Source organism: Oenanthe melanoleuca, chromosome 20 (genome assembly GCF_029582105.1).
Source record: "Oenanthe melanoleuca isolate GR-GAL-2019-014 chromosome 20, OMel1.0, whole genome shotgun sequence".
NCBI lineage: Eukaryota > Metazoa > Chordata > Aves > Passeriformes > Muscicapidae > Oenanthe > Oenanthe melanoleuca.
In genome coordinates this window covers 5153874-5176494 of record NC_079353.1, presented here as the reverse complement: position 1 = coordinate 5176494, position 22621 = coordinate 5153874, and the positions used below count along the sequence as shown (strand labels likewise).

General features: G+C 45.3%; 1 protein-coding gene across 2 annotated transcripts in view; it reads right to left on the bottom strand.

The window, feature by feature from the left end:
• Nucleotides 1–22621, bottom strand: part of NTSR1 (neurotensin receptor 1) — a 54597-nt gene that overhangs the window by 5458 nt on the left and 26518 nt on the right. For both annotated transcript variants that reach the window (XR_008841990.1, XM_056507767.1), the window contains exons 2-3: nt 12797–12998; nt 2185–2275 (exon numbers count right to left, since the gene is read on the bottom strand). Coding sequence is in view for 1 of the 2 variants with exons in the window: in XM_056507767.1 (XP_056363742.1) it covers nt 2185–2275; nt 12797–12998 (293 nt within the window). In the remaining variant the exon portion in view is untranslated. The remainder of the gene's footprint in view (nt 1–2184; nt 2276–12796; nt 12999–22621) is intronic.

Sequence of the window (22621 nt, the reverse complement as noted above, 5' to 3'; positions counted from 1 at the left end):
CATCTACACCCACAGCTGGTCAAACATGGTCAGGGGCCTCTATGGAGATACTGCCCCACTCACCAGCAGTTAGACTCATTTAGCCCTGGAGCCAGACAATGCATTGACCTCGTGCATTCATTTTTTACTTTGGAAAGAGGCATTCTGGAACCCGGGAAGCCAGATGGAAATTTGCTTCTGTGCCATACATACACATTAGCTTGACTTTTTTGGCTGCAGTTCTGATCTACAGAGGTTGCAGAAGAGCCAAACTCCAGTAACAGATGCAGCTCCCTCCTCCCTCTGGCAGTGAGAGCAGCATCAGCTCATTCAATGGGTCCCTGGGTTGGGATTTGTCCATAATGTGGGACAGCATTTCCTGTTCTGGGGGCAAGCTGATGATAACATCCTTCTGAAACCATCCTAACCACCACAATTTAATGCTTTCAACTAGAACTGCTTGAAAATGTTTTATTCCCTTTTATACTTTTGGAAATATCTTTCCTTGGGCCAATGGAGATCAACAGCCCTGAGCTGGTAAAGCATTTATAAACACCACGGGTCTCATTTTCAGGAAGATGTTCCTCAGAATCATTTATCTTGCTGAAAATTGCAGACCTTTTTTCTACTTTGAGCAGTGTCTAACAAAAGATAAATAGGGCAGTGCTGGGCTACATTGCCCACCCCTCCACACCCCCTCAGCACTGCCAAGGACTGCAAGGCCCATCCAGCTCTTACAAGAAGAGTTTCTCTGTGTAGCTGTGAAGAATTAATATTGGAAAATTTTCTCTTCTTCAGGGGCAAGGCACATGTGTTTATAAATGAACATGCCAAGCTGCTGCCAACTCTTGGTTAGCCACCAGACTGATAGTTCACTATCACTCTGTAAATTCAGTGTTTTCCTAAAGTCACTCATGGTTTTAAAAAGAAGAAAAAAATATTATGTGAATGCAGCCATGATGCATAAATTCCCACTAACTGCAGACTTCTCTACCACTCTTGCTCAAAGCAAGTGCAGTCATTACATAATTGAACAGTGCCTTAAGTGCTTTTCACATAGGAAGGCAAAGAAGAAACAAGAGTTTGTCTCAGTGTGTGCCTAGAGCTCTGTTTTCGTGACTGAAGATAGATTTTGGGTTTTACTATGGCTGGATCCATAATTCCATTCAGTAGACTGCTATATCCTAATTTATTATATTTTGTGTTTGGACTTGATGGAATTTTAGTTTCTTATTGTTGTTCTGCTTTTTGGTATTGTAGATTTTTTTTTCTTTCCCTTGAAAGAAACAGCCCTGGTCTCAGGGAGAACAGGGATGTAACAGGAGACACAGGAGTGCATCCCTTGGCATCTCAGGCATCCTCAGTGTGTGTCTCCAGACAGCATTAGCTTTTAATGATATATATAAAAATATAATTAATTTGGTGGCTGCTTTGCTGGCCTCCTGCCTCAGAAAGGAGCAGGGAGCTCTGGGGGTGCCTTTGTACATCTGTGAGCAGTGCATGTGTGTTTGTGCAATTATCCAGAATTCTCTGACAATCTGGGCACTTCCTAATCAGCAGCAACTGCTGGTATTTTATTTTGATCCCTGCAAAACCCAGTGAATAACCTGGCCCAGGCTCAGTAAGGAGCAGAGTTATTCCCCCACCTGTGTCATCTGCCCTGTCAGAGAGGAAATGTGGCCTCGTGGAGGTAAATTGTGTGCTGACAGGAGCTGCTGCATCTTAGGGCTGGGGATCAATATCTCTGGAACAGAGACTGGAATCTGGATGTACCAGCCCCCCTGCCCAAATGTCATTTCATCAAGGGCTGCCAGGCTGAAGCCCCATGGCTGCTGCCAGCAGGGGTGAGGAGGAGGAGGAGGAGGAGGAGGAGGAAGAGCTGATGATGAGTTTTGGTTCAAGGTGATGCTTCCTACCCCGTGTCTGGGGGATTTAGGTAAAAGAGAGACTCTTAATTTGCCTGGCAAACACTGAGACATCAAAAAAAAAAAACAAAACAACAAAATAAAACAAAACAAAACAAAACAAAATAAAATAAAATAAAACAAAACAAAATTAAAAAAAAAAAAAAAAAAAAAAAAAACAAACAGGAAAAAAGGAAAAAAAAAAAAAAAAACCCAACCAAAAAAACCAACCCAAAAATTACCAAAACAAAACCAAAGCCAGCAATTAGGCATGGGGGGTGTGTCCCAGGCTGTGACTCACTCTGTCCAGTGGCTGGAGGGGACGTAGCAGAACATGAGGCGCCGTACGTGGTAAGGGAGCCAGCACACCACGAAGGCAATCACCACAGCACCTGCAAGGCAGGGAAACAATCCTTAACTCTGAGAGCAGTTCTCCATCAGGGTGGAAAGGGGACCTGCCTGCTTGGGGTTAATTGCTGTAAGTGTTTTCCTGTTCTTGTGTTGCTGCAGTGCAGAGAATTAATAACCCTGAGGGAGAACCAGCCTGCAAATGTCTGTACAAACAAAACAGAAGGAATAGAGAACAGCACTAAGCACTGGGGCAGGGGCATTAGGAACAACAGAAGGTGCAGATGGGGACAGGCAATGCCTACTTGTGACACTGGCTTAAAGGGAACTCTGTTTGCATCTGTGTTTCACTGGGTATTTCACCCAAAGTATCCACAGAGACAAATGGGGATGTTTTTCATCCAGGTAGACAGGGAGCCAGGGACACTCTAATCCCATTAGCAGGTTACAGGGAGCCACTGGCCACGGCCCCACAGTGCTGAGCATCATTAAACTGCTCTTTCCAGTGGCAGGGCTCATCCTTTTGTTCTACATTTGTGCCATACCTGAGATCACAATGTGTTTGGGTCTGGGCTTTGCCATAATAAAAATGATCAATTAAAGGGTAAGCAGAGAAAGACACTGTTGCTTCTTTCCTTTCCAGATTCTGAGGGATGTCAAACAATGGAAAATAAAATGCAACAATTCTGAGGCATAAAAGTGCTGTTGATAGAGTGCATTTGTCAGTCTGGATTAAAGAGTAGATCTATCAGGCAATCAAGAGAAAGATTTGTTTCCTTTTGTACTGTACATTTCAACTTCTGCATGGAACAGCAGGATTCTGGCAGAATCCTAGCAGGAAATAAAGAAATCTCAGTTAAAACATAACACAATAAAAGGCAAGAAGAAAATAAAGACAAAATAAAATAACTAAGTTAATTTTTGGTCCCAAATTTGCTCTACAGACGACAATGGAAGCATCACTCTTGTCCTTTATGTGACCTGTAAGGGGCTGGGAAATAGCAAAGCTCTGCTCCAAAGAGAGGTACCACAAGTGCAATGTGGATTTGGCACATGGAGCCAAAGGCTGGAGTCTTTTCTGCCTTGGGATTGAAAATATTTGTGTGGATATGTCCCAAACCCAGACACTGTCATCCCACAGGGACCATGTGTAGCTCAAGGAGAAGAGGTGCAGAAGATGTGTTTCCCTTGGACAATGCAGTCCAGGAGGAACCACTGGCTGTGGCTGCACCTCCCCATCACTGATGCTTGGCCAAGAGGCACAGGAGAGCAGAAATTAAAAAATCCCTGGTGTCCAGCTCCATACTCACACCCTACTCCAACTCCATGAGCTCCCTCTCTCATTAAACACACAACTCACAATGGAAAAGGCTCTATTCCATGATGCATGACAGCATCTTCCAGAAATGCTACAAAAGCCATTTATCCAATAAAGATTTAAGCAACTGAAGGGACATGCTTTGGAAAGGAGACTAGAGGGTCTGTTTTTATTCTCTTGTCCAAGCAAATTCATTTTTTCAAAGTTTTTTTTGGCTGCTCTCTGGCCACAGTGATACAGATGTAATTCATCACCAGGCAGCCTGCAGCCCTTCAGATGCCATCAAGTGAATGAATCTGACCTGGGTGTGATCCTTCCCTGAGGAGCTTTGGTGGGACTCGCACAGGAGAGGAGGGGACACCCCAGGGAATGGAGCATGGGTGACTGCCTTGCTCCTTCTGCTTCTGGCCACCTCCAGAAATTCATTTCTCTGTCGGGTGGGCCTTTGGTTTGCCCTGGGTGGAGCAGTCTCCCTGTGGTTCTCCCTCCCAGGGGCTGCAGGAGAGGCAGCACTCTCCATCCTCTCCTCCTCCATCCATCAGCCTCGGGCCAGCACCACAGCTCCAGCCCATCTGCTCTCCCAGCGCCTGCACAGGATTAGCTGCATTTTCAGGCTGCAAAAGCAGCTTCCCAAATGGCTCCAAACACAGGTTCAGTCAGGCACATCATGATTTTTGCACTGGCACTCCTCAGCTGCTCACCCCTGCGTTCTTTAGGAACGGCAGGACCCCGATTCTTCCCACAGCCAATTAAAAGAATCTCACACATCTGCTTGTTAAATTTACCAACACGTTAAATGAAAGTGGTTTTCTCCTGGTAAATGATCTCTGCTTCTGCTGCTCAGGCAGTGCTGTGCCAAGTAATATGGATCTATAGTAACAAAAACACATATTGAGAGAAGTATCTGCTTAACATCAGCAATTAAGTAATCTGTGATAATTCTGTAATATCACATGCAATCACTCTGCAATTAAAACTCTATTAAACATGTGAAGTGCACTGGAGACACTCATGGTCTGATTTGGAAGTCCCAGCTGGATGACACTCTGTGCAGCTCTGTGCTGCACAGATTAGGAGATCCCGACCTGAATTTGTCACCCTTAATCTGTAGGTTTTCGTTTTATCATACAAGGATCAAGCAGCATTAGGGTGGCAATCCTGCCCTCTTGGGTGCTCTCCCCTGGGAGGAATACAAAACACAACACTGTGTAACTTTCACCTAATACAGAACGAAAATATCCTTTTCTCCCAGATACCTGGTTCCTTTTCCTGCTGTTTTGTTCTTCCCTGAGCACCTGCCTGTCAAAATGGTTGAGCTTAAAACAAATCCTGGGTAAACTGTCTGCCAAAATTAAATTTTATTGTTGTTACGAGGTCCTAGGATGTTCTTAATCATCAAAATCTTGACACATGGCTTCCTTTGGTGGAGTAAGAAGGAGCAGATCAGCCTGCTGGAGCTGAGCACTGCAGGGGAAGGGTTTGACTCAGTGTGTGATGGGGTGACTGTCCAGGATGGTGTTTGTGAGGTTGGAGATTTCCTGCCTTTATTTTTTGAACTAAAAATAAACCAGACACATCCCTCACTTCTAATTAATTCAATAAGGTTCTAATAGGAGCAGAGCTGCTCCATGAGCTTCTGATATTTCCTATATTCGAGCGGATGAGGTGCCAAACCTCAAGGCTGGGGAGTGGATGTGGGACCCCAGCAAGATGACCCCAGCGTGCCATTCCACCAATGTAGGCTCTCATTTCCTTTCTAAATCAAACTCCCGATTAAAATGTGTATTAAACCCTGAATTATTACATCCTGTGTCTTTCTCTTTTGTCTTATAATGGCTCTTTTCTCTGCCTGTTTGAACTGCAAGCCAAGGAAGAAGGGGAGAGGAAGGAGGAGTGGCAGAGGACGAGCCCTGGTTTGTTTTTCCTTCAGAAGGTCCTGCAGAGAGAAACATCAATTCTGACTGACATCTTTTTCATGGCACAGGAGAGTCAAACTGTGCCAGTCTCGATTCTCAGACTAAACTGGATGTGGGAGCACTCCTGGAAGTGGAATTCTGTTGGATCACAGTGGGTGTTTTATTTTGCCTTGTGTGTATCCCAGGCTGAGGCTGGGGAGCTGCCCTGCTCCAGGACCACGTCTGGGTTAGCATGAGCATGGGGCAAGGCACCCTGAGTAAAAACCCAGGGTTTGGCTGGTCTGGCTGAGCCCAGGAGTGATGCTCAGCAGGGACTCCAGCCCCCATGCCCTGGTGGGGCCGTGTGAGGCTGGGGTGACTCAGAGCCTGGGACAGCCACGGGTGAGGAGCCACCACCAGTGACTCACTGGGGAGCTGCTGTGGCACAAAGCACTCGCTGGGCTGCTGTTCTCCTCCTCACTTCATCTCCCCCAGCCCCTCTGGGGCTGCTGACTCACAGCCCTGCAGCCTGGGGTGGCCTTGGTGAGGATACCCCCCTGTGCTGTCCTCCTTTCTCTCCAGGAGAGGCAGAACAGGGATGCTGCTCCTCCTTACAACCACCTCTGCTGCTGGGAGCCTCCAGAGAGGCTCAGATCCATCTTCCCTGGATGGTTTTGTCCAGACTATTTCAGCCAATTTATTTCTTCTTCTCTGTGTCTGAAGGGCAGCTGAGCCACATACAGATGTGGAACAGCACGGTGGAATTTCTGAGCAAAGGCAGGAGCTGTTTGGGGAGGTATTAACCTCCCTGAGCAACAGCTCTGAGCCTTTTCTGTGCTTCAGACTCATCCCCAAGGCTGCCCAAGGGGTGCACACCCACCAGCTGGTTCTAATGAGGTGTACTAAAAGTTATCAGGCTCGTGTCAGGGTAATGCTGATTCCTGGAGAAAAAACCCTTGTGTATCCCAAGCTCCTGGGTTTTATGTACTAATTCAGTTGGTGCCATCACAGGAGAACCTCTCACAAAGTGCTGTTTGATATGAGAGGTGGTGAAAGCTGAGCCAAGTGCAGGCACAGCTGGCAAGCATTGTTAAACCTCGAGGTGCTGTTTATATTAACATGATGTTCTACCTGACAGGCTGTTGGCAATATTTATATCAGCAGGCCCCAAAGTAGGGATTGCAGGAGCTGCCAGGGTAGGTATGAGCACAGTAAAATTAAAACTACTTCTGCTGGTATTTGGGTCATAAGGCTGTGGAATAAAGGATTTCCATAAAAGTCAGTAACAATCAGCAGGGATTGGGGACCACCAGCATGAGCCAGGAGTACTCAGGAGAGCAAAGAAGAAATTGGGACTAATAATGAGCTTGGGAAGTCCTCAGCTCCTTTAGACACCACTGAAAACACACAGCATTTGCTGGATACAATCCCCTAATGCTCATATTATTGAAAAAACCCCTAAATTCTTCTTTATTGGCACAGTGAATGAAAATACCTTTTTGCATTCAAAATCAACATGTTTCAATCAGACTATATTCTCCAGTCCTGATTTTTAATGGCTTCAGATGACAGATTTGAAAATAGATGTGAATTCCTGCCCCAGCTCACGTCAGTGGTTAAATCATCCCCTGGCACCAGTTTCATCCATAAGGAGCAAGGCAGAAAATACAGATTAAAGCTGGCCCAAGAACAGGCACTAGCAAGCAGCACATCACTGCTGTCCCAGGGCAAACTGGGGACTCTTCCTTCTAAGGTAATTATTCTTTTGGAAATTAGAGAAGAGGTTGCTTGATTCCATTTAAACTTCACTCGTGCCATTTCCCCTGGGGATATATGGATGTTTGGAGGAGAAGGAAGAAGAAAGGAAGAGAATTTCCCCTTTGAAAGGCAGAGAGGGGATCCCATCTTATCCTCACCAGGTTCAAGTCTGTTTCTATTTGGTGAAATCAATTGTAACCTGAACTGGCTTCCTCTGCAGCCCTTTCTTCTTTCCCCTGCAGTTTTGAGTTTCACATATCCTTTGTTCCTCACAGAAGGATTTCTGCCCATCAAAGGGACCCTGGAGCTGCATTCACTGCATGCTTCTGCACTGACTAAAGCCCTGGCCAGACTTCACGTTTAGAATCACATTAGTTAACTTTTTAAACACTCACATTGTCACAGCTTAACACCTGGAAAATCTGCTTTCAGGGCACGGCAAACCCTGGAGCTCTCTGCAGAGATGCAGCCAGGAGAACCTGCAATTCCTGCAGGGATGCTGTGCCAGGCTGGGCTGTGGTGCCAGCAAAGGGACACATCTTGGGAGAGGGGAAAAAAAGAGTCTTCCTGCCCCAAGAGGTGCAGCCACCCCTGGTTTTTGCTCCTTGGAGGGTGTTCATAGAGTGCCCTGATGCTGCTCCTTTTATCTCACTTGTCAGGCTGCAAAATAAACCTACAACTACAAACATCTCTGGGAAATATATACAACTGTTAAATAGGTAATTTATCCTCCCAAATTTCAGTGTGACACTTCAGCTGTTAAAATCAGCTTCCACTCAAGCTTAATGCCACAGGGGTTTTGCTGAACTCCACTTGGAGTTGCTCAGACTTTTTATTAGAGATACAAACTGCCATGCATTTTGTTCCTTTCTTGGAAAGAAATGATTCATGAACAAATAAATCTGCTTTCCTTAGAATATAGGAATTATGAAATACAACTGTTTAAGGAGTTTTAGATTGGTGCTCTTCTGTGTATTGTGGTTGCCAAGTATAAGTTATTCATGTCTGTAGGCTGGTTATACTAAATCTCATGGCAATATTCTCCTCCTGAAATGAATAACTCAGACTTGGAGCATTGGTGAGGAGAAATGAATGGACTCTTCAAAGTATTTGTTCAGAAGGGGAATTATTAATGCACAAATTAATGAAATACATGGATACATCATTAATTCTTGGCCTTTGTCTTGTATTCCTTGATGAAATGCAAAGACCCCAAAATCATAATTTAAAAAATCACAGACATTCAGTAAAAAATGTGGCTTGACTTCATCTACTAAAAAGCATTTTACTGAGGCATCACCCAGCCAGCTGTGGGAGACTGAAGGATATTCTTTTAATTGCTTAAACCTCTAAGTGCTTTATAATTGCTTTCACTAAGCAGCTTCAGTAACAGAGCACAACATACCTGGGCCTGATTACATTTTAATAGGCTTAGCCAACATCCCCATGCAAAGCCTCCCTTTGATGTCCATCAGCTTGTCCCCATCCTGATCAGAGCTCAGCTGTGCCACTCAGTAACTCCTGCCTTCCTTCCATCCACGTGGGAGCTGATCTGACAGGCAGCCAGGAGCTGCTGAGGCTGCCTGCAGGAGAAGGGCTGCAGGCAGGTGTACTGGTGGGTATCAGTCCATGCCACCAAACTGGCCCTTTCCAGAAGGCATTTTGGCTGAACAGAGCTTTCATCCTCAGCCAAGGTCAAATACACCCTGGTTTTTGAGCAGCAGAGAGAATTGGGATTGCTCAACCTGGAGAAGAGGAAGAATTTGCTGCAGCCTGCCAGTACCTAAAGGAGCTCCAAGAAGGCTGGAGAGGGACTTGGGACAAGAGCCTGGAGTTACAGGACAAAGGGAAGGGCTTTAAAGTGAAAGAATGAAGGGTTAGACTGGAAACTAAGAAGAAATTCTTCCCTGTGAGGGTGGTCAGGCCCTGGCACAGGTGCCCAGAGAAGCTGTGGTTGCCCCTGGATCCCTGGAAATGTCCATGGCCAGGCTGGACAGGGCTTGGAACAGCCTGGGACAGTGGAAGGTGTCCCTGCCATGGCAGGGGTGCAATGAGATGAACTTTAAGGTCCCTTCCTGTCGTTGGATACTGCTGGGAACCAGGGAAAAAACACCTTGAAGCCTTGGGTTTCTCAGGCTGCACAAGGACAAGAAATTATAACAGAAATTATAACCCCTGCTGCTGATCACAGAGCCGTGTGTGCTACGTGATGCTTTGCACAAAGCGTGGTTTCAAAGAGGTGTCTCCTTCTTGGACCAATGAGTCTTTTCTATTCTGTTTAGCACTAACTACCCTATATATAATTGTAGTGTTTCTTTAAATAAAGCTGTTTTTTGCCTCTCCATTACACAAAGAACTATGTTGAACTATTATCCTTTCAGCCACCCCTGTAGCCAAAAGGCAACTCCTTCCAACCCAAACCATGATTCTGTGATTGCTCTGGTGTGTGTGCATGTGAGTATTTAAGCATTACATAGAATTTTATCAAGTGATTGTGATATCAGGCTGTGCAATCAGAGAATGTTCACACTGAGAATGTTCTGTGATGCAGCTTTGGGAGACTCACCATTCCAAGGCTCCAAGGCAGCCAAGGAACAGCAACACAAATTGGAGGTGGTTTAATGGAAGGAACTGGAAGGATGAGGGAAGGTATAAAATCTCTTGGTGAATAGTATTTTTAACAGCAGAACTGCTTGCCCTGTTATTCTCAGAAAAAAAAAAAAAATAAAGCTGGGAAGCTGCAAGTGCCTGGAGCCCTCTGAATTTAAATTCTCACACCTGGTGAACTCTGACAGCAGAGAGGGAATTACAATCAGGAATCTCATGCCTACTGACTTAATGAGGTGGCTCCCAGGCAAGAGACCTGACATATTCCTTAATCCTGATCACCCTCATTATTTTGTACATGACCAAAGTCAGACAGAGCCAAGAAAATACACAAATGCTACCAAAAAGGAGGAAAACTGTTGTGGATGTTTTGAATTAGGCTGTTAGTCTGGCCACTTTTAGCTCTTATTTAAATGTAAACAAATACTTAATCTCAGTACATTTGGAACAAGGAAGTTTTTTTCTGCTCTGATCTTATCCAACAGCTCTGCACATCATGAACTACAAAAAAAATTGTTTTCTAAGCACTACTTTTACAAGTTCTGAAGCATTTCACCCTTAAACCCAAATCAGCCTCCTCTGTAGGTCAGGCCAAAGTCCACTTTTGGAAATGGAAAATACTTTTACCCCCATGCCAAGAGTTTTATAAGGGGGGACAAGCGTCATTTTTCTTTTCCCACCCTCTTCCATAAATGAGCCCAGACTCTGTTCAGGATTTTGGCTGTCATGGATGCTGGGATAAACCATGTGCATCCTTGTGTATTTCTTGCTACTTTTCAGAGAGCTCAGAGGCCTGGGTTTTTAAAATATAACTCATGAGGAACAGGTGACAAATGTGAGTGTGAATCAAGCACCTCCAGTAATCAAGTGCCTCTGAAAAACCGAAATGCAGCAGGATTTCCCTCCATTTGCTGGATAAAGACAGCATTTCTGCATGGTGGAGTGAATCACAGACAAAAGTGAGGGAGGATTTTTTTATTTGCTGAATCTTCCTCAGCAGAGAAATGGAGCAAACAGCTGCCCTCTCATTGCCTTCCCAGCAGGGAGGGAGCTCAGTCCTGCTGCCGGGGTGGCCCTGAGGAGATGCCTGGAATCCTGGGCATGGCTGCACAGGAGCCCTGTGCTGCCACATCTGACCCACTTTTCAACCATCTCAGACTGAAACCTTCACTTTTGCCAAATAGTCTCATCTTTTGCAGTACACAGCAAACTCAAAAATTTGCCTGGAGAGGAAAAAGAGGAAGCAGAAGAAGATGAAAAAGAAAATTATGCTTATTGCTCAGAAAGTGAGGGGTTGTTTTTCAGAGCCTCAGAGGAAATGTGGGTGCACTCCCTCCAGTGCTGAGGAATGCCAGGTGTAAATTTAGGTTTCTCTGCTATTATTCATGGAGAGCTCTCTCTTCTTGATGACCAAGGAGGATACAATACTAAAAGGAGACAGGGAGGTGTGAGGTGGTGTAGCAGGAGTGAGAAAAGGCAGCTTCTCACTTCACAGCAGCAGGCAGAAGTGTTAAAAAACAGAAAAGGATAGCAAGGAGCAGAGTCCTTGTAGGGGAAGCAAGGCTCCCTCCTCACCCACCCGTGGATAACAGCTCATTGGGGTGCAGAGACAGTAAACAAACACAGTCCAGCAAGGTAACTGTGGGGAATTTAATGTGCCCTGTGTTTTCCTTCCCTTCCTCAGTCGGTGTTTCCCAGCTGGGAGCTGGGATGCAGCAGTGCTCACCTGTGGCACGGGCAGGGAGTGCTGCCTGGGATGCACTCCTTGTGAAAAACAGCTGGGAAAGCGTCCTGGAGGCTCCTGGTGCCTCCCTAGGGATTTCTCTTGCTGGAAACGTGGTCTGGGCCAAAGCACTTCAAATAGCAAATGCCCCATTCCTGGAAGTGTCCCAGGCCAGGCTGGACAGGCTTGGAGCAAGCTGGGTACTGGAAGGTGTCCCTGCCCGTGGCAGAGGTTTGGGACCAGCTGAACTTTAAGGTCCCTGCCAACCCAAACCCTTCTAAAACCACCAGAACATCAGAGAGCTTTCTGCTAGCAATTTTTCCCCATCCAATGTTTAACACCACTATTGTTGGCTACTTTGGGTATTATTTTTGAACAACTTTTGCTTTATCCTCCGTAAGGTTAAGCTACCAAATTCTTTGGTCTTTTTCTCAGCTTATTTAATCAAGACATTCACCGTTCTCCAGTAAAGCTCAATTCCTGAGTGCAGGATCTTTTATTTAAGCTCTGTCTGAACCAAAGCTCCACAGAGAAAGGGAAGTAATGAAACAATACAAGCAAGGCTTAAATTGCTGTCGACTAAATCATTAAAATGCTGGGCTGGCTTTGCTTTTCCAGAGTGAGCAGGTCTGCTCGTTATCTTTGCAAACCAACAAGCAAAGACAAAAGGAGGGGGTGCTTTGGGTGAAAGTGTTTTCCAATTTCCACCCATTACTCTTCAAGTTATATTTCTTTTGAGAGGAATGTCGGATTTGTCTTTACAAACGAGCTGTGGATCTGCTGGTAGATAAGGCCAGCACTGAGAGATAAAAGAAACAATGGGATGGATTCCACTGATGGATGAATGGAAAAAAATATTTGCCTTTAAAAACTGTAGGTTTGCTGATAAATGAAATTGGATATCAGAAGATTAAAGAAGCAATGGGGAAAAACTATGAATTCTATAAAAATTAAAAATTAAAAGGGAGGGTTATACATTAGAGGGGGATCTCAGATATCAGGCGTTCCAGGAAGTCTGTGCCTGTCGAGTACCTCAGCCCAGGGGGAAAGAGAGAGGGAAATGCGGATAGGAAATCAGGATAAAAAGGAGGCTGCATCCTCCAAAAATTTGAGATCTCCCAGGGTAATTCCCCATGGCCTCTCCCTTTATTCGAACGAAGCAGAAAGGACTGCTCTGTCACCTTTTTGGGCATAAACCTCTGGTGTTGGTGGGTTATTCCCTGACACTCTGGACCCCTGCAGAGCGAGGGAAGGCGATACTCACGCAGCACCCTGACGCCGTGCTTCAGGGCTTGCACCCTGCTGGGCTCCATGGACATGCTGAGCATGGTCTGCTGGCCGCCGATGGTGCACACCTGGTTCTCCTGGGCCGCCTGCCTGAACATCACCAGCAGCTGGTTGGCGATGACGGTGTTGAGCACCGAGATGACCACCATGGGGAACACGAAGGAGATGAAGGTGTTGACCTGCAGGGCAGAGATGGGGCACAGTCAGGGATAGGATCAGCTGAGCTGAGTTTTATTTCTCAAAGCAGCCTGCAGTGGAAATCCTTCCCTCCTCTTAGCTGGATTGGAAGGTTTATTGTACTCAAGCGCTGCTGACGCAGGTTCATTCATGTCGGTCAACACCCAAAAAAGGCAAAATCATTCATATCTAATTACATTCTTTTCCCCTTTTCAGTGCAGTTTATTGCCAGAAATGTCTCGACTGAAACATGCCATTGATCTTTTCATCTCCCAGCCAGCAGGGTGCTGCTTAGCTTTCATCATGCATAGCGTGACTTCTAAATAACAGTGTGTTATTGTCTTTTCTCTGCATTATGAGCACTCCTTGGGATCTTTTTAACTACCTTTGTGTCCTTTCCTTGTAGATTTAATAACAGTGTTTTGTTACCTCCTAACTATGTTAAATAAACCTTGTGCCTGAAAGGATTAAAATTGATCACAATAAACAAGTGGAAATCATAATGTTTTTAGTACAAATTATTTGATTACTACAGTTCTGATAAAATTAAATGGAGGATCAAATTAAGCAGTGATTGAATCAAGCAGAAGTCACAGTTCACGTCAAATGCAGGGTTTGCTGTTTAGAAGGCTCAGTGGAACCGAGCTTGGCAAAGGGCACGTGTGGGGTTTGCCTGCACATGGTGGGATGGGGAGCTGCCCTGCCAAGCCCAGGAGCTCATCCTCTCTGCTGGATGGCACAGGAGGACACTCAGCACGTCACTCAGGTGAGTGTGGAACAAATCAAAAGCCCTTCAAGCTTTTAGAATTTCAAAATATTGACAAGAATTAAACCGTGCAGCAAATCTCTGTGAAAGCAATTGTATTAGAAGTGATGAGATGACAAAAGGATGGAACCACGGAACTCAAGGGGGAATTTGCTCAGTGGGAGGACTCCAAGGCAGGCTGACTTCTTCCCCACACAGTGACTTATTGTCTTAGTTTGGACAAACTTAGGGGAAAAAAACTTTCAGAAGAGCTCCCCAGGGAATAAACCTACCCAAAACACTTATCTTCCACTTAAGTGAGGTAGGACACAGAACAATCCTGCACTCCAAGCATGTGCCAGGTCCCTCTGCAGGTTGCAAACCTCACCTGGAGACTGGTGCTCCATGTGCTGGGATGGAGATATCCCCTTCCACACACCCACCCCTGCTGGACCATCACCAGGAGGGACAAGGCTCTCTGTACACCTGAGCCTGCTGCAGATCTGTGGGCTCTGTGCTCTGGAGGGATTCAGAGATGCTGGAGGTGAGCAGGAATCACCCAACCGCACCCCAAGGTGCTGCAGGGATCCGTAAAAGAAATGAGCAGCACATGGGAGCAGAGGACATCAGAACCACTTTGCTTTCTCTGTCCATAAATCTGGAGCAGAGAATCCTCTTTAGGTGAAGACAAGTTGTTGCCCAGGTTTTCTTTGGATGGATCAAGTCTCTACAACTTTGTGCTCTGGAGCTCAAGGTGTTAAGCAAGAAGTACAGCTGGGTTTTGTCTTTCTCATGGTGGGAACATCCTCTCCCGTTTATGCTGCAATAATGACAGAGCTCCTCTGCGGGCTGAGTGAATTCCTAGATACACCCCACCACCACAAGCTGCTAATGGACTCTTTTGTAAAGTATAAAACAGTTTTCTAAGCTTCTAACAGATCTCACAGCCTGTGTATAAAGAAGAGTTATCTTTTGGAGTTGGTTCCACAGGCTAAGACAGATGATTAAGCAGTAAACACCAACTATTTATCCTTTGCAAGCAGCCAGGCTGTGCTGGTGCACACACGGGTGAAATAGCTCAGATTTACCAGGTCAGACTAAGGAAAGAACCCTGTAGCTCCTCACTCCAATTTCTGTGGCCTCTTCTTCCCCAGTGCTGAACAATGCACATCAGCAAAATGCAGCACTTAACTCTGGAAACGTTTCACTCTCTCACCTGAGACTCAGGATTTATTGGTTTTCATTCTAAAATTTTGCCCTAGCTGTGAATTAGACTTGCTTGATATAATTTTGCAGAACTCTAAAAGTATTTTCCAAGCTGTCTTAAAAGCCTTGATTAATTCCATAATTGCATTGTGAAGTCTTTTCAAGAGCTTAAGAAATTGGCTAGAATAGCATTGACTTTCCCTTTTAGGAATTGTTATGGTAAAAGTGGGAATATTGCATACTTTCTATCCAAGGCTATATTTAAAGATTTTTTTTTCCCTGCCTTGATTTATAAGAAAACTCTCATATAGTTAAAAAAAAAAAAAAAAAAAAATCAATATTTTCACCAGTAGCAGAATGGTTTAATTTGTTGAAAGAATTATTAATTATTTGCAAACACAAAGTCCTGAAGTACAGAAGGACTAGAAAAGCCAATTCTCCTCAGCAAACCCTTTATATTCCCTGTTTTTCTGTCAAGCTGTTTGTGGAGAGCCCAGCACACTGTGCACATCAGAGCAGCAACACTTCATTTTCAGGTGACTTTGCACACTGCTGGAGTTATTGCCTCCAACAACTCTTCAAAGTCAGTGGAAAATTTCCCACTCACTCAAGAGGAGCTTGTCTGGAATCCCAGGACTATGTAATTGAAAGTTCAGGAGCAGGAAGGTTTGTAGAGGTGTTTAGTGGGATTTTTCACAGTGTCTCCTAACATGAGTGGGCTAAAGTGGCCACAGCTGTCAGTGAACCCCCATGGGAGCCTTTGGAGCTTTGTAGATCTTACAGACTACTCTGGCCCCAGGAAGGAGGGTTTAGAGAGTGTGCAGGCTCATTTTTGACCTGAAAGTCTCAGATTTATGCTGGCTCACCATGGAGAGCACAGTCTGTGTGATGCTGGATCTGCACTAATCCTGTGTTCAGGGTTGTTGGGGTGCACATGCACAGGGGTCTGGCCTCATCTCTGCTCTCACCAAGCATGGCTCAGTCTGGTTCTCCTCTCCTTCCAAACTGATGTGTTTGCACCAAGGTGAACCCACCAGAGCCCAGCACCACAGTGGGCAGCATGAGCTCAGTGCAGGAGCCCAAAGCTGTGCATGGAAAGGCTTAGCTGGGCTCTCTGGGCTAAAAAACCCACACAAACACAGCACCACAAACCCCGTGACCGTCTGCTAAATCCTCATTAAAAAAAAAAAAAAAAATCCAACATTGCAATGTTTGCCAGTGGCAGGACAGAATGAACCACTAACCCAGTTCCATGCTGCTGTCACTGCTGGGATCAGTGCAATCCTAAAAGCTGCTCAAGCACCAGGCTGGCAGCATCTGTGGGATGGGATTAGTGCTCAGGACCAAATTGTGTTTTGTCTCGTGCAGAACAACCTCCCCTCCAGCACTGCCTGAGCAGTGACAGCCACAGACCCAAGCCCTCTGCTCTGGCTGTGCTGAGCAGGACAGTGACAACACTGGTGCCTCCTTTCTCTTGGCTATCTACTGCCAAAGGTGATTTTAATATGAAATAGGAACCATTGCAATTATGCAGGGATTTGCAGGGCACAGGAGATGGAGCAAGGCTAAGGGGCTTCATAAGCTCCTGAGAAGATAAATGGAAATTTGTGGGAATTTAATTAGACTTCTAGAAGGGAAAATAATGCAGCTATCAGCCTCACAGTTAGCTCAACAAAAACTAGACTGTGAGTGAGACAGAGAATTCAGCCTTGTGTGAGTTTGCTTCTTCCTCCCAAACAAGAGACATGGGGGAAGGGACAGCAAAACCAAGGGACACAAAAGCAGAACCCATTTCTCAGGTTTGTGGCTCTTCCAAAATCTTTTGCAGGGAAAACTGCTCCCCTGGCTCTGCTGAGCTTCCTGCTGACGTGATTCACTTCTGCCAAGTCGTCCCTCAGATTATTTGGCTGCCTGGTTTCCCTGGGTTACCACTAACAGCAGCTGTGATGGAGAAGATGAGCACAGAACTCCACACAGGAACTCCCCAGAGGGCTTCAACAAAGTCCTGTAAACCAGAGGGTTTGCAAAGGTTTGTTCTTTTGTGCTCCAAGGTGACTGTTGGAGGAACACAGATTCAGAGGTCACTTTGGAAAAAAATGGGGTTTGGATCCCTACTACAAGCCAAGACTATTTTTTTTTTTTTTTTTTTTTTTTTTTTTTTTTTTTGTAGATATATCTGAAAGCAAGGAGGATAAAAATTATGAGTATTACACTTGTTTATGGGTCACCTTTGCTCCCAGCAAAACTCCATCACCTGAGGCACCTGCAGCTGACCTCATGATTCACAATTTTGGAGAGGCACAGAGAAAATGAGGTCTTGGAGAACTTCAGTGGCTAAAAGTAAAAACATTAGGTTAAAAGTTCTTCTGGAGATACAGTGGCAAATTCAACACTATAAGTATTTGTGATGAAAACAGCCAAGAATCAGAACTAATCACAACATTTTAATTGAAAGAGTTTTGATGAGCAAATAGAAAATATTCCAGTACTGAGAACATAAAAAGATTTTTGAACACGACTTTTGTGTTTTCCCTCATGCCTTTTTTCCAGAGAAGTAAATAAAATCCCCAAAGCCAATGGAGCATGAAATGCTGGTCACAGCAGAGCAGAGAGTGCTGCATCCCATGGAGCAGAGCTGGGATGCTCTGCCAGCAGCAGCAAGGCCCCTGCAGTGGCCAGGGGGGCCAGCTGAGATTAAGGGATAATTTTAACCCTGGGTTATGACAGGGATTTTGTGTCAGAGGTGAGAGATGTTCCCTTGTAGCCTGATAAATGAGGTGACAGCAGAGCCAGATCCTTGGTCTCTGTCAGCACAGCCTCTCCAGGGACACAGTCCTTACAGAAATTATTTGGGATGCCCAGAGTGATTTTTCTCCCTTTTTTTTAGGGCTGTGGGAAGGACAATTAAAATGGAGAGAAGTGTGGATGGTGACAAGCTGGTAAAACCTCATCTGCACCCTCTAAGCTGCTGTCACAGCTCATTCCCTGTGCACACCTGGGCGATGCTGTGAGTGGCTGCAGCCTTCCTGTTCTCTGCTGGGAGGATTCTCAGTGCAGACACTCCTGGGGATGTACCTGGGAAATGGGTGAGAAACCCCAAAGGAGTGAAAATGGACTCAGGAGGAGATGGGTCCGTGTGGTTTCCTGGAAGTGACATGGAGAGGATACAGTGCATCGTTTGATTTGTTGTTTTGAGCAAATCTATTAAACCACAGAGCTACATTTTAACAATCTACCACATTCTGGTTCACCTCATTTCCAATGGAAATGGAAAGTAAATTATCCTCCCCCTGACTGTGGAGGCAGTATTGTTAGCATATGTCAATCAGGGAAGCACATTCTGCTACAACAACATTTGGCTGCCAAAAAATCTTATTTGACTAAATGTACTTTACAAAATTACTGGTTATCTCACTCAGTAGCCAGAATTAGCATTTTTTTAACCAGCCAGTGGATAATTTCAGCTGTTAATAAGCACAGTACTGCATTCCAGGATACAGCAATCTGTGCAAGACAAAGCAGGGAAGGGGAAGGTACATCATGTTGGGATGCCAAAGGGAGCATTTGGCAATGCCACTCGTGTTTGATGTTCACAGGATGTGTCTGATGGAAAAAAAAAAAAAAAAACCATCCACAGGTTTTTTTTTCCTGCACAGTAAATAAATTACCATATAATTAACCCCATCTTTACATAGCTCTCCAGCTTTCCATGCCAAGAATCTCACGATTTTCAGGTAAATGCCATTCCTTAGCTACAACAGGGCAGGACATGTTTGTGTTTGTGAGTGATGGAAGAAAATAACTCCTGCTTTTGGAGCCAGTAGCTGGCACAGGGAAAAATGTGGAAGCTGGACAACTACAGGCTAGTAAGGGAATTTATCTCTTCTGGAATTTTTTGAGGGGACCAGTACTGCAAGGTATTGGCTCCGGTCCTTGCCTTGGATAAGAAGATCCTGATATGGGAGCACAAATCCTGGGTAAATAGGAATGTTTGGCCAAGAGCCAGAGCCTGTGTGTGTGTCTGGAGCTCTAGCAGTGCATTTGAGCAGGAGCTCGACCTTTACAGGCTGCCAGGTTCGGCTGGGGCAGGTTTGCTGTCACGCTTCGTTTGGGGGCTGCTCCCTGCAGCAGCCTTGGCAGCGTGGCAGGGGTGACACAGCTGTCACAGCTGGCTGCTGGCGTCGGGGGCTGGCACCCTGTGCCCTGTGCAGGCACTTTTGGTGGTGCACGAGGGTGTGGTGCAATCCTGCATCCCTGCAGGGTCCCCCCACAGCACCAGTGACTCAAACCCAGTGAGCTCAGCCGTGTGAAATAACCATCCCCTTTCCTCCTAAGAAGGGACAGGATGCAAAAATCTGTGTAGATCCAGGATATAATATCCCATCATTAGCTCAGTGAATAATCAAAGACAAGATGCCAAAACCCAGCTATTATTTTTCTCTTTGAAACACCCTGAGAAATGGCCACAAAAGCCTCTGGTTGTTATCTCCAGGTATTTCCTGTACCTCTTCTGCCCAGCTAGAGGTGAGTACAGATTCCACACACATTATCTGAGGTAACAGAGTGTGGCTGTGTGGATTTCTGTGATCTCATCCCAAAGAGCTCTCCTGTTCACCCCCTGGAGCTGCAGGAGCTCAGAGACACTGGGAGCACCTTCCCTGTGCCTCAGGGAGACCTTTTCAAAAGCGCTGAATGGGAGCCCAGGCACTTCAAAGAAAGGTTGCCACGATGTAAAATGTTGCTCCCGGTCACAGGTATTGATGTCAAAATGTGTGATCAGCTCTGAGTTACCGAGGCAAAGCCTGGAGCCGGGACAGACTGCCTGGGGACACGGGGGTGGCAGCCACAAGCACTGAACACAGGAGCTGGGGCAGGGATGAGAGTGGGAGCACGAACACCAGCAGGACATCCAAAGTTTTTCATCCAGGTGGAAAAAAATCCCAAAGAAAAGCCTGCAACACAGCTCATCCTGTCCAATCCATTGCTGGTTAAATAACTCAGCAGGTTTTGTTGACCTCAGCTGGCATCAGCCACAGGAGCTGGAATTGGCCAAAACTCTGCATTTCAGAGCCCTGCAGGAGCCCCAGCTTTATCTCTGCTTTGGATGTGGTCTGGGAACAGGGGACTGCAGGTACTGCTGCTGAGCTGAAGAAGGAGAAGAGGTAAGTCTGGAGATAAATTATCAGGTGGAACTGGTGGAGTCCCTGGGCTGGTTCCTGTGCCCAATTAGTGCCATTTAATTGCCCTGCAAGGACCTGTGAGCATCTGCTCCGGGCACATCCACTTACTTGCTTTACTCATTGAGGGAAAACCCCTCCAAAGACACATCAGAGGATCATGCAAAGACTTGTTCTCGAGCTGTGGCTGCTCGATGCTGTGGAGGAGTTTCAGGTTTTGTACTGGTGGATATTTATATCAGAAGAAACTCCGTGTTACTACAAGGCTTGGGGTGGCAGCATGCAGTGACCGCAGTCAGAGATCCACAAGGGACAATCCTACAGCCTGGGGAAGGCAGGAGGACGTGGCCATGCACAGGGCATGGTCCTCTCCTCTCTCTGTGCTAGCTGGATGCCTCCAGAGCTGTCTCCAGCTGGATAACACAGCCATGAACTCTTCCAGAGGGCTTAATTTAGCTCTAGCATTGAGATCACAAAGAGGATCTGCTTAAACTCTGTTTTCATTAGCATTTTGTGTCTGCTCCACAGCAGTGATGTTTTCCTGGCTTCGCTCTGTAGATCTGTGGCCATCACAGAGAATAACCAGGCAGTGTGGATTAAGGTTTTAAGAATAACCAACGTGTACCATTTTCAAGCCTGTGTGTGGTCCCACACTGATGAACTATAATGGGAATGCAGAGCAGCTAATGATGTTGAGAAGTTGAGTTAATCACATACTCTGCAGGAGTTAATCAGAAACAGAACAGATGGAAATAAATTGTGTACTGACAAAGAGCATCCATCATATCTATGGCAAAAACATCCCCATTCATAAACTTCCCTCCTTGGAGAAAACATTTGTACATAAAAAATATCATCTGATGCAGAACAGCTTAAATGGGTCTCTTGCTCATGATGGGTTGGGAAAGATAATATATATATATATATATAATAATGGTGGCACTCCTGAGCATGACTGGATACCTGAAGGATCATTTAACCTCATTTCTATGCATGGTTACAATGGTGTGATCTGAACTGCTTTCAGGTTTATTTATTTGTTGTAAGTAACAGCAAAAGATGTGATTCATCCATACATATCATGTAAATCTTATTATTCCTGATTGTGCACGAGGGTAACACCTACATACTGAACTCCCTGGGGACCTCAGAGTTTTTCATTACCTCCCTAAATGCCAGAGAACCTACTCCATTATAACTGTTCTTAAGAGAAAAATTCCTTCTTTCCTGGTCTTTGCCCATCAAATTTGAATGGCTCTGCTGAATCCACCTTCCAAAGAGAAAGAAAAACTGTAAAATTCAGGAAATCCTGGAGCATACAAATTGGAAGGTTCTAAGGTTTATCACTGTGCACTGGAAATGCCTTATATATCATGGATACTCAGCTTTTTCTCTTAATAAAACTGAAGGAAAAAAATGTTTGTTTAGAAAAATGGTAGACTAATCAAAATACCCAATGCCAAAGTAAAAAAAAAAAAAAAAAACCTTAAACCAAATAACCCAAGTTCTCTGTAGGATTGAGCTTGGTGAAGATGATGGATCTGGGGACTTGTACATCTCACTTCAGTTAATTTAGAGCCTCCTGCCACTGATTTAAGAGGGATATGTGGAATTTAAAAAGGAAGGGTTTTGGCATGGGATAGTTGCTCCCTTCCTGTACCTCATAAGGGAGGACAGAGCAGCAGTGATGATCCTCCATCACATCATCATTCACCCAAAAGCTTCAAGTCCTCCCCACTTCCTCCTTCAGGAAATCACAGAATATTCTGAGCTGGAAGGGACCCACAAGGTCCAGCTCCTTCCTTCTTTGTTTCCTGTGACTGTACAGTGAGCTACAAGGTAAATTAATTCAATTTACCCAATTTTGCTTGCAAACAGGAATAAAGGCAATTCATATGCTGTCAGTTTGCTGGCCTCAGCCTTGCTCCTCAAATCCATTGCACTATTTAGGGCAATATTTTTGGTTGAACAAAAACTCAGTGAATAATGTTCATGCTTTTCCCTTTGAACACACAGGTCTCTGTTATATCTCCCTCTCACTCTTCCCAGCAGCTATGTTGTACCCAAGGGGAAATAATACTTCAACTTCAAATGACAGATTGGAAATACACTTTAAATAATTTACCAGTGCAGTTGGATTTCAGTTCTCCCTATCTGCTGGTATTTGGGTTCCTGTTTTCACCAAAGGGATATTGCCCATTGCCCTTCACAAGATATTTGGGTTTCTCCAGCTCTGCTGCTTGTCAGCCCTCTAAATAATTGAATAAATGTTCATATGGTGCCTAATGCTCCTGACAGCTAATCCTAATCCAGAATTTGCAGTTATTTTCTGCCTATCCTCTTTTGGTTCTTCTTTCCCACTAGGTTGCCCAGGTTGTGGGGGCTCACATGCTGGACATTCATCCAAGGAAAGCGTTTCCAGTGCTTCCCATGGAGCAGATGATGCTCTCTGCTGAGCCTGGCTGATGATGTCCTTGTCAAACCCCAGGAAATCAGC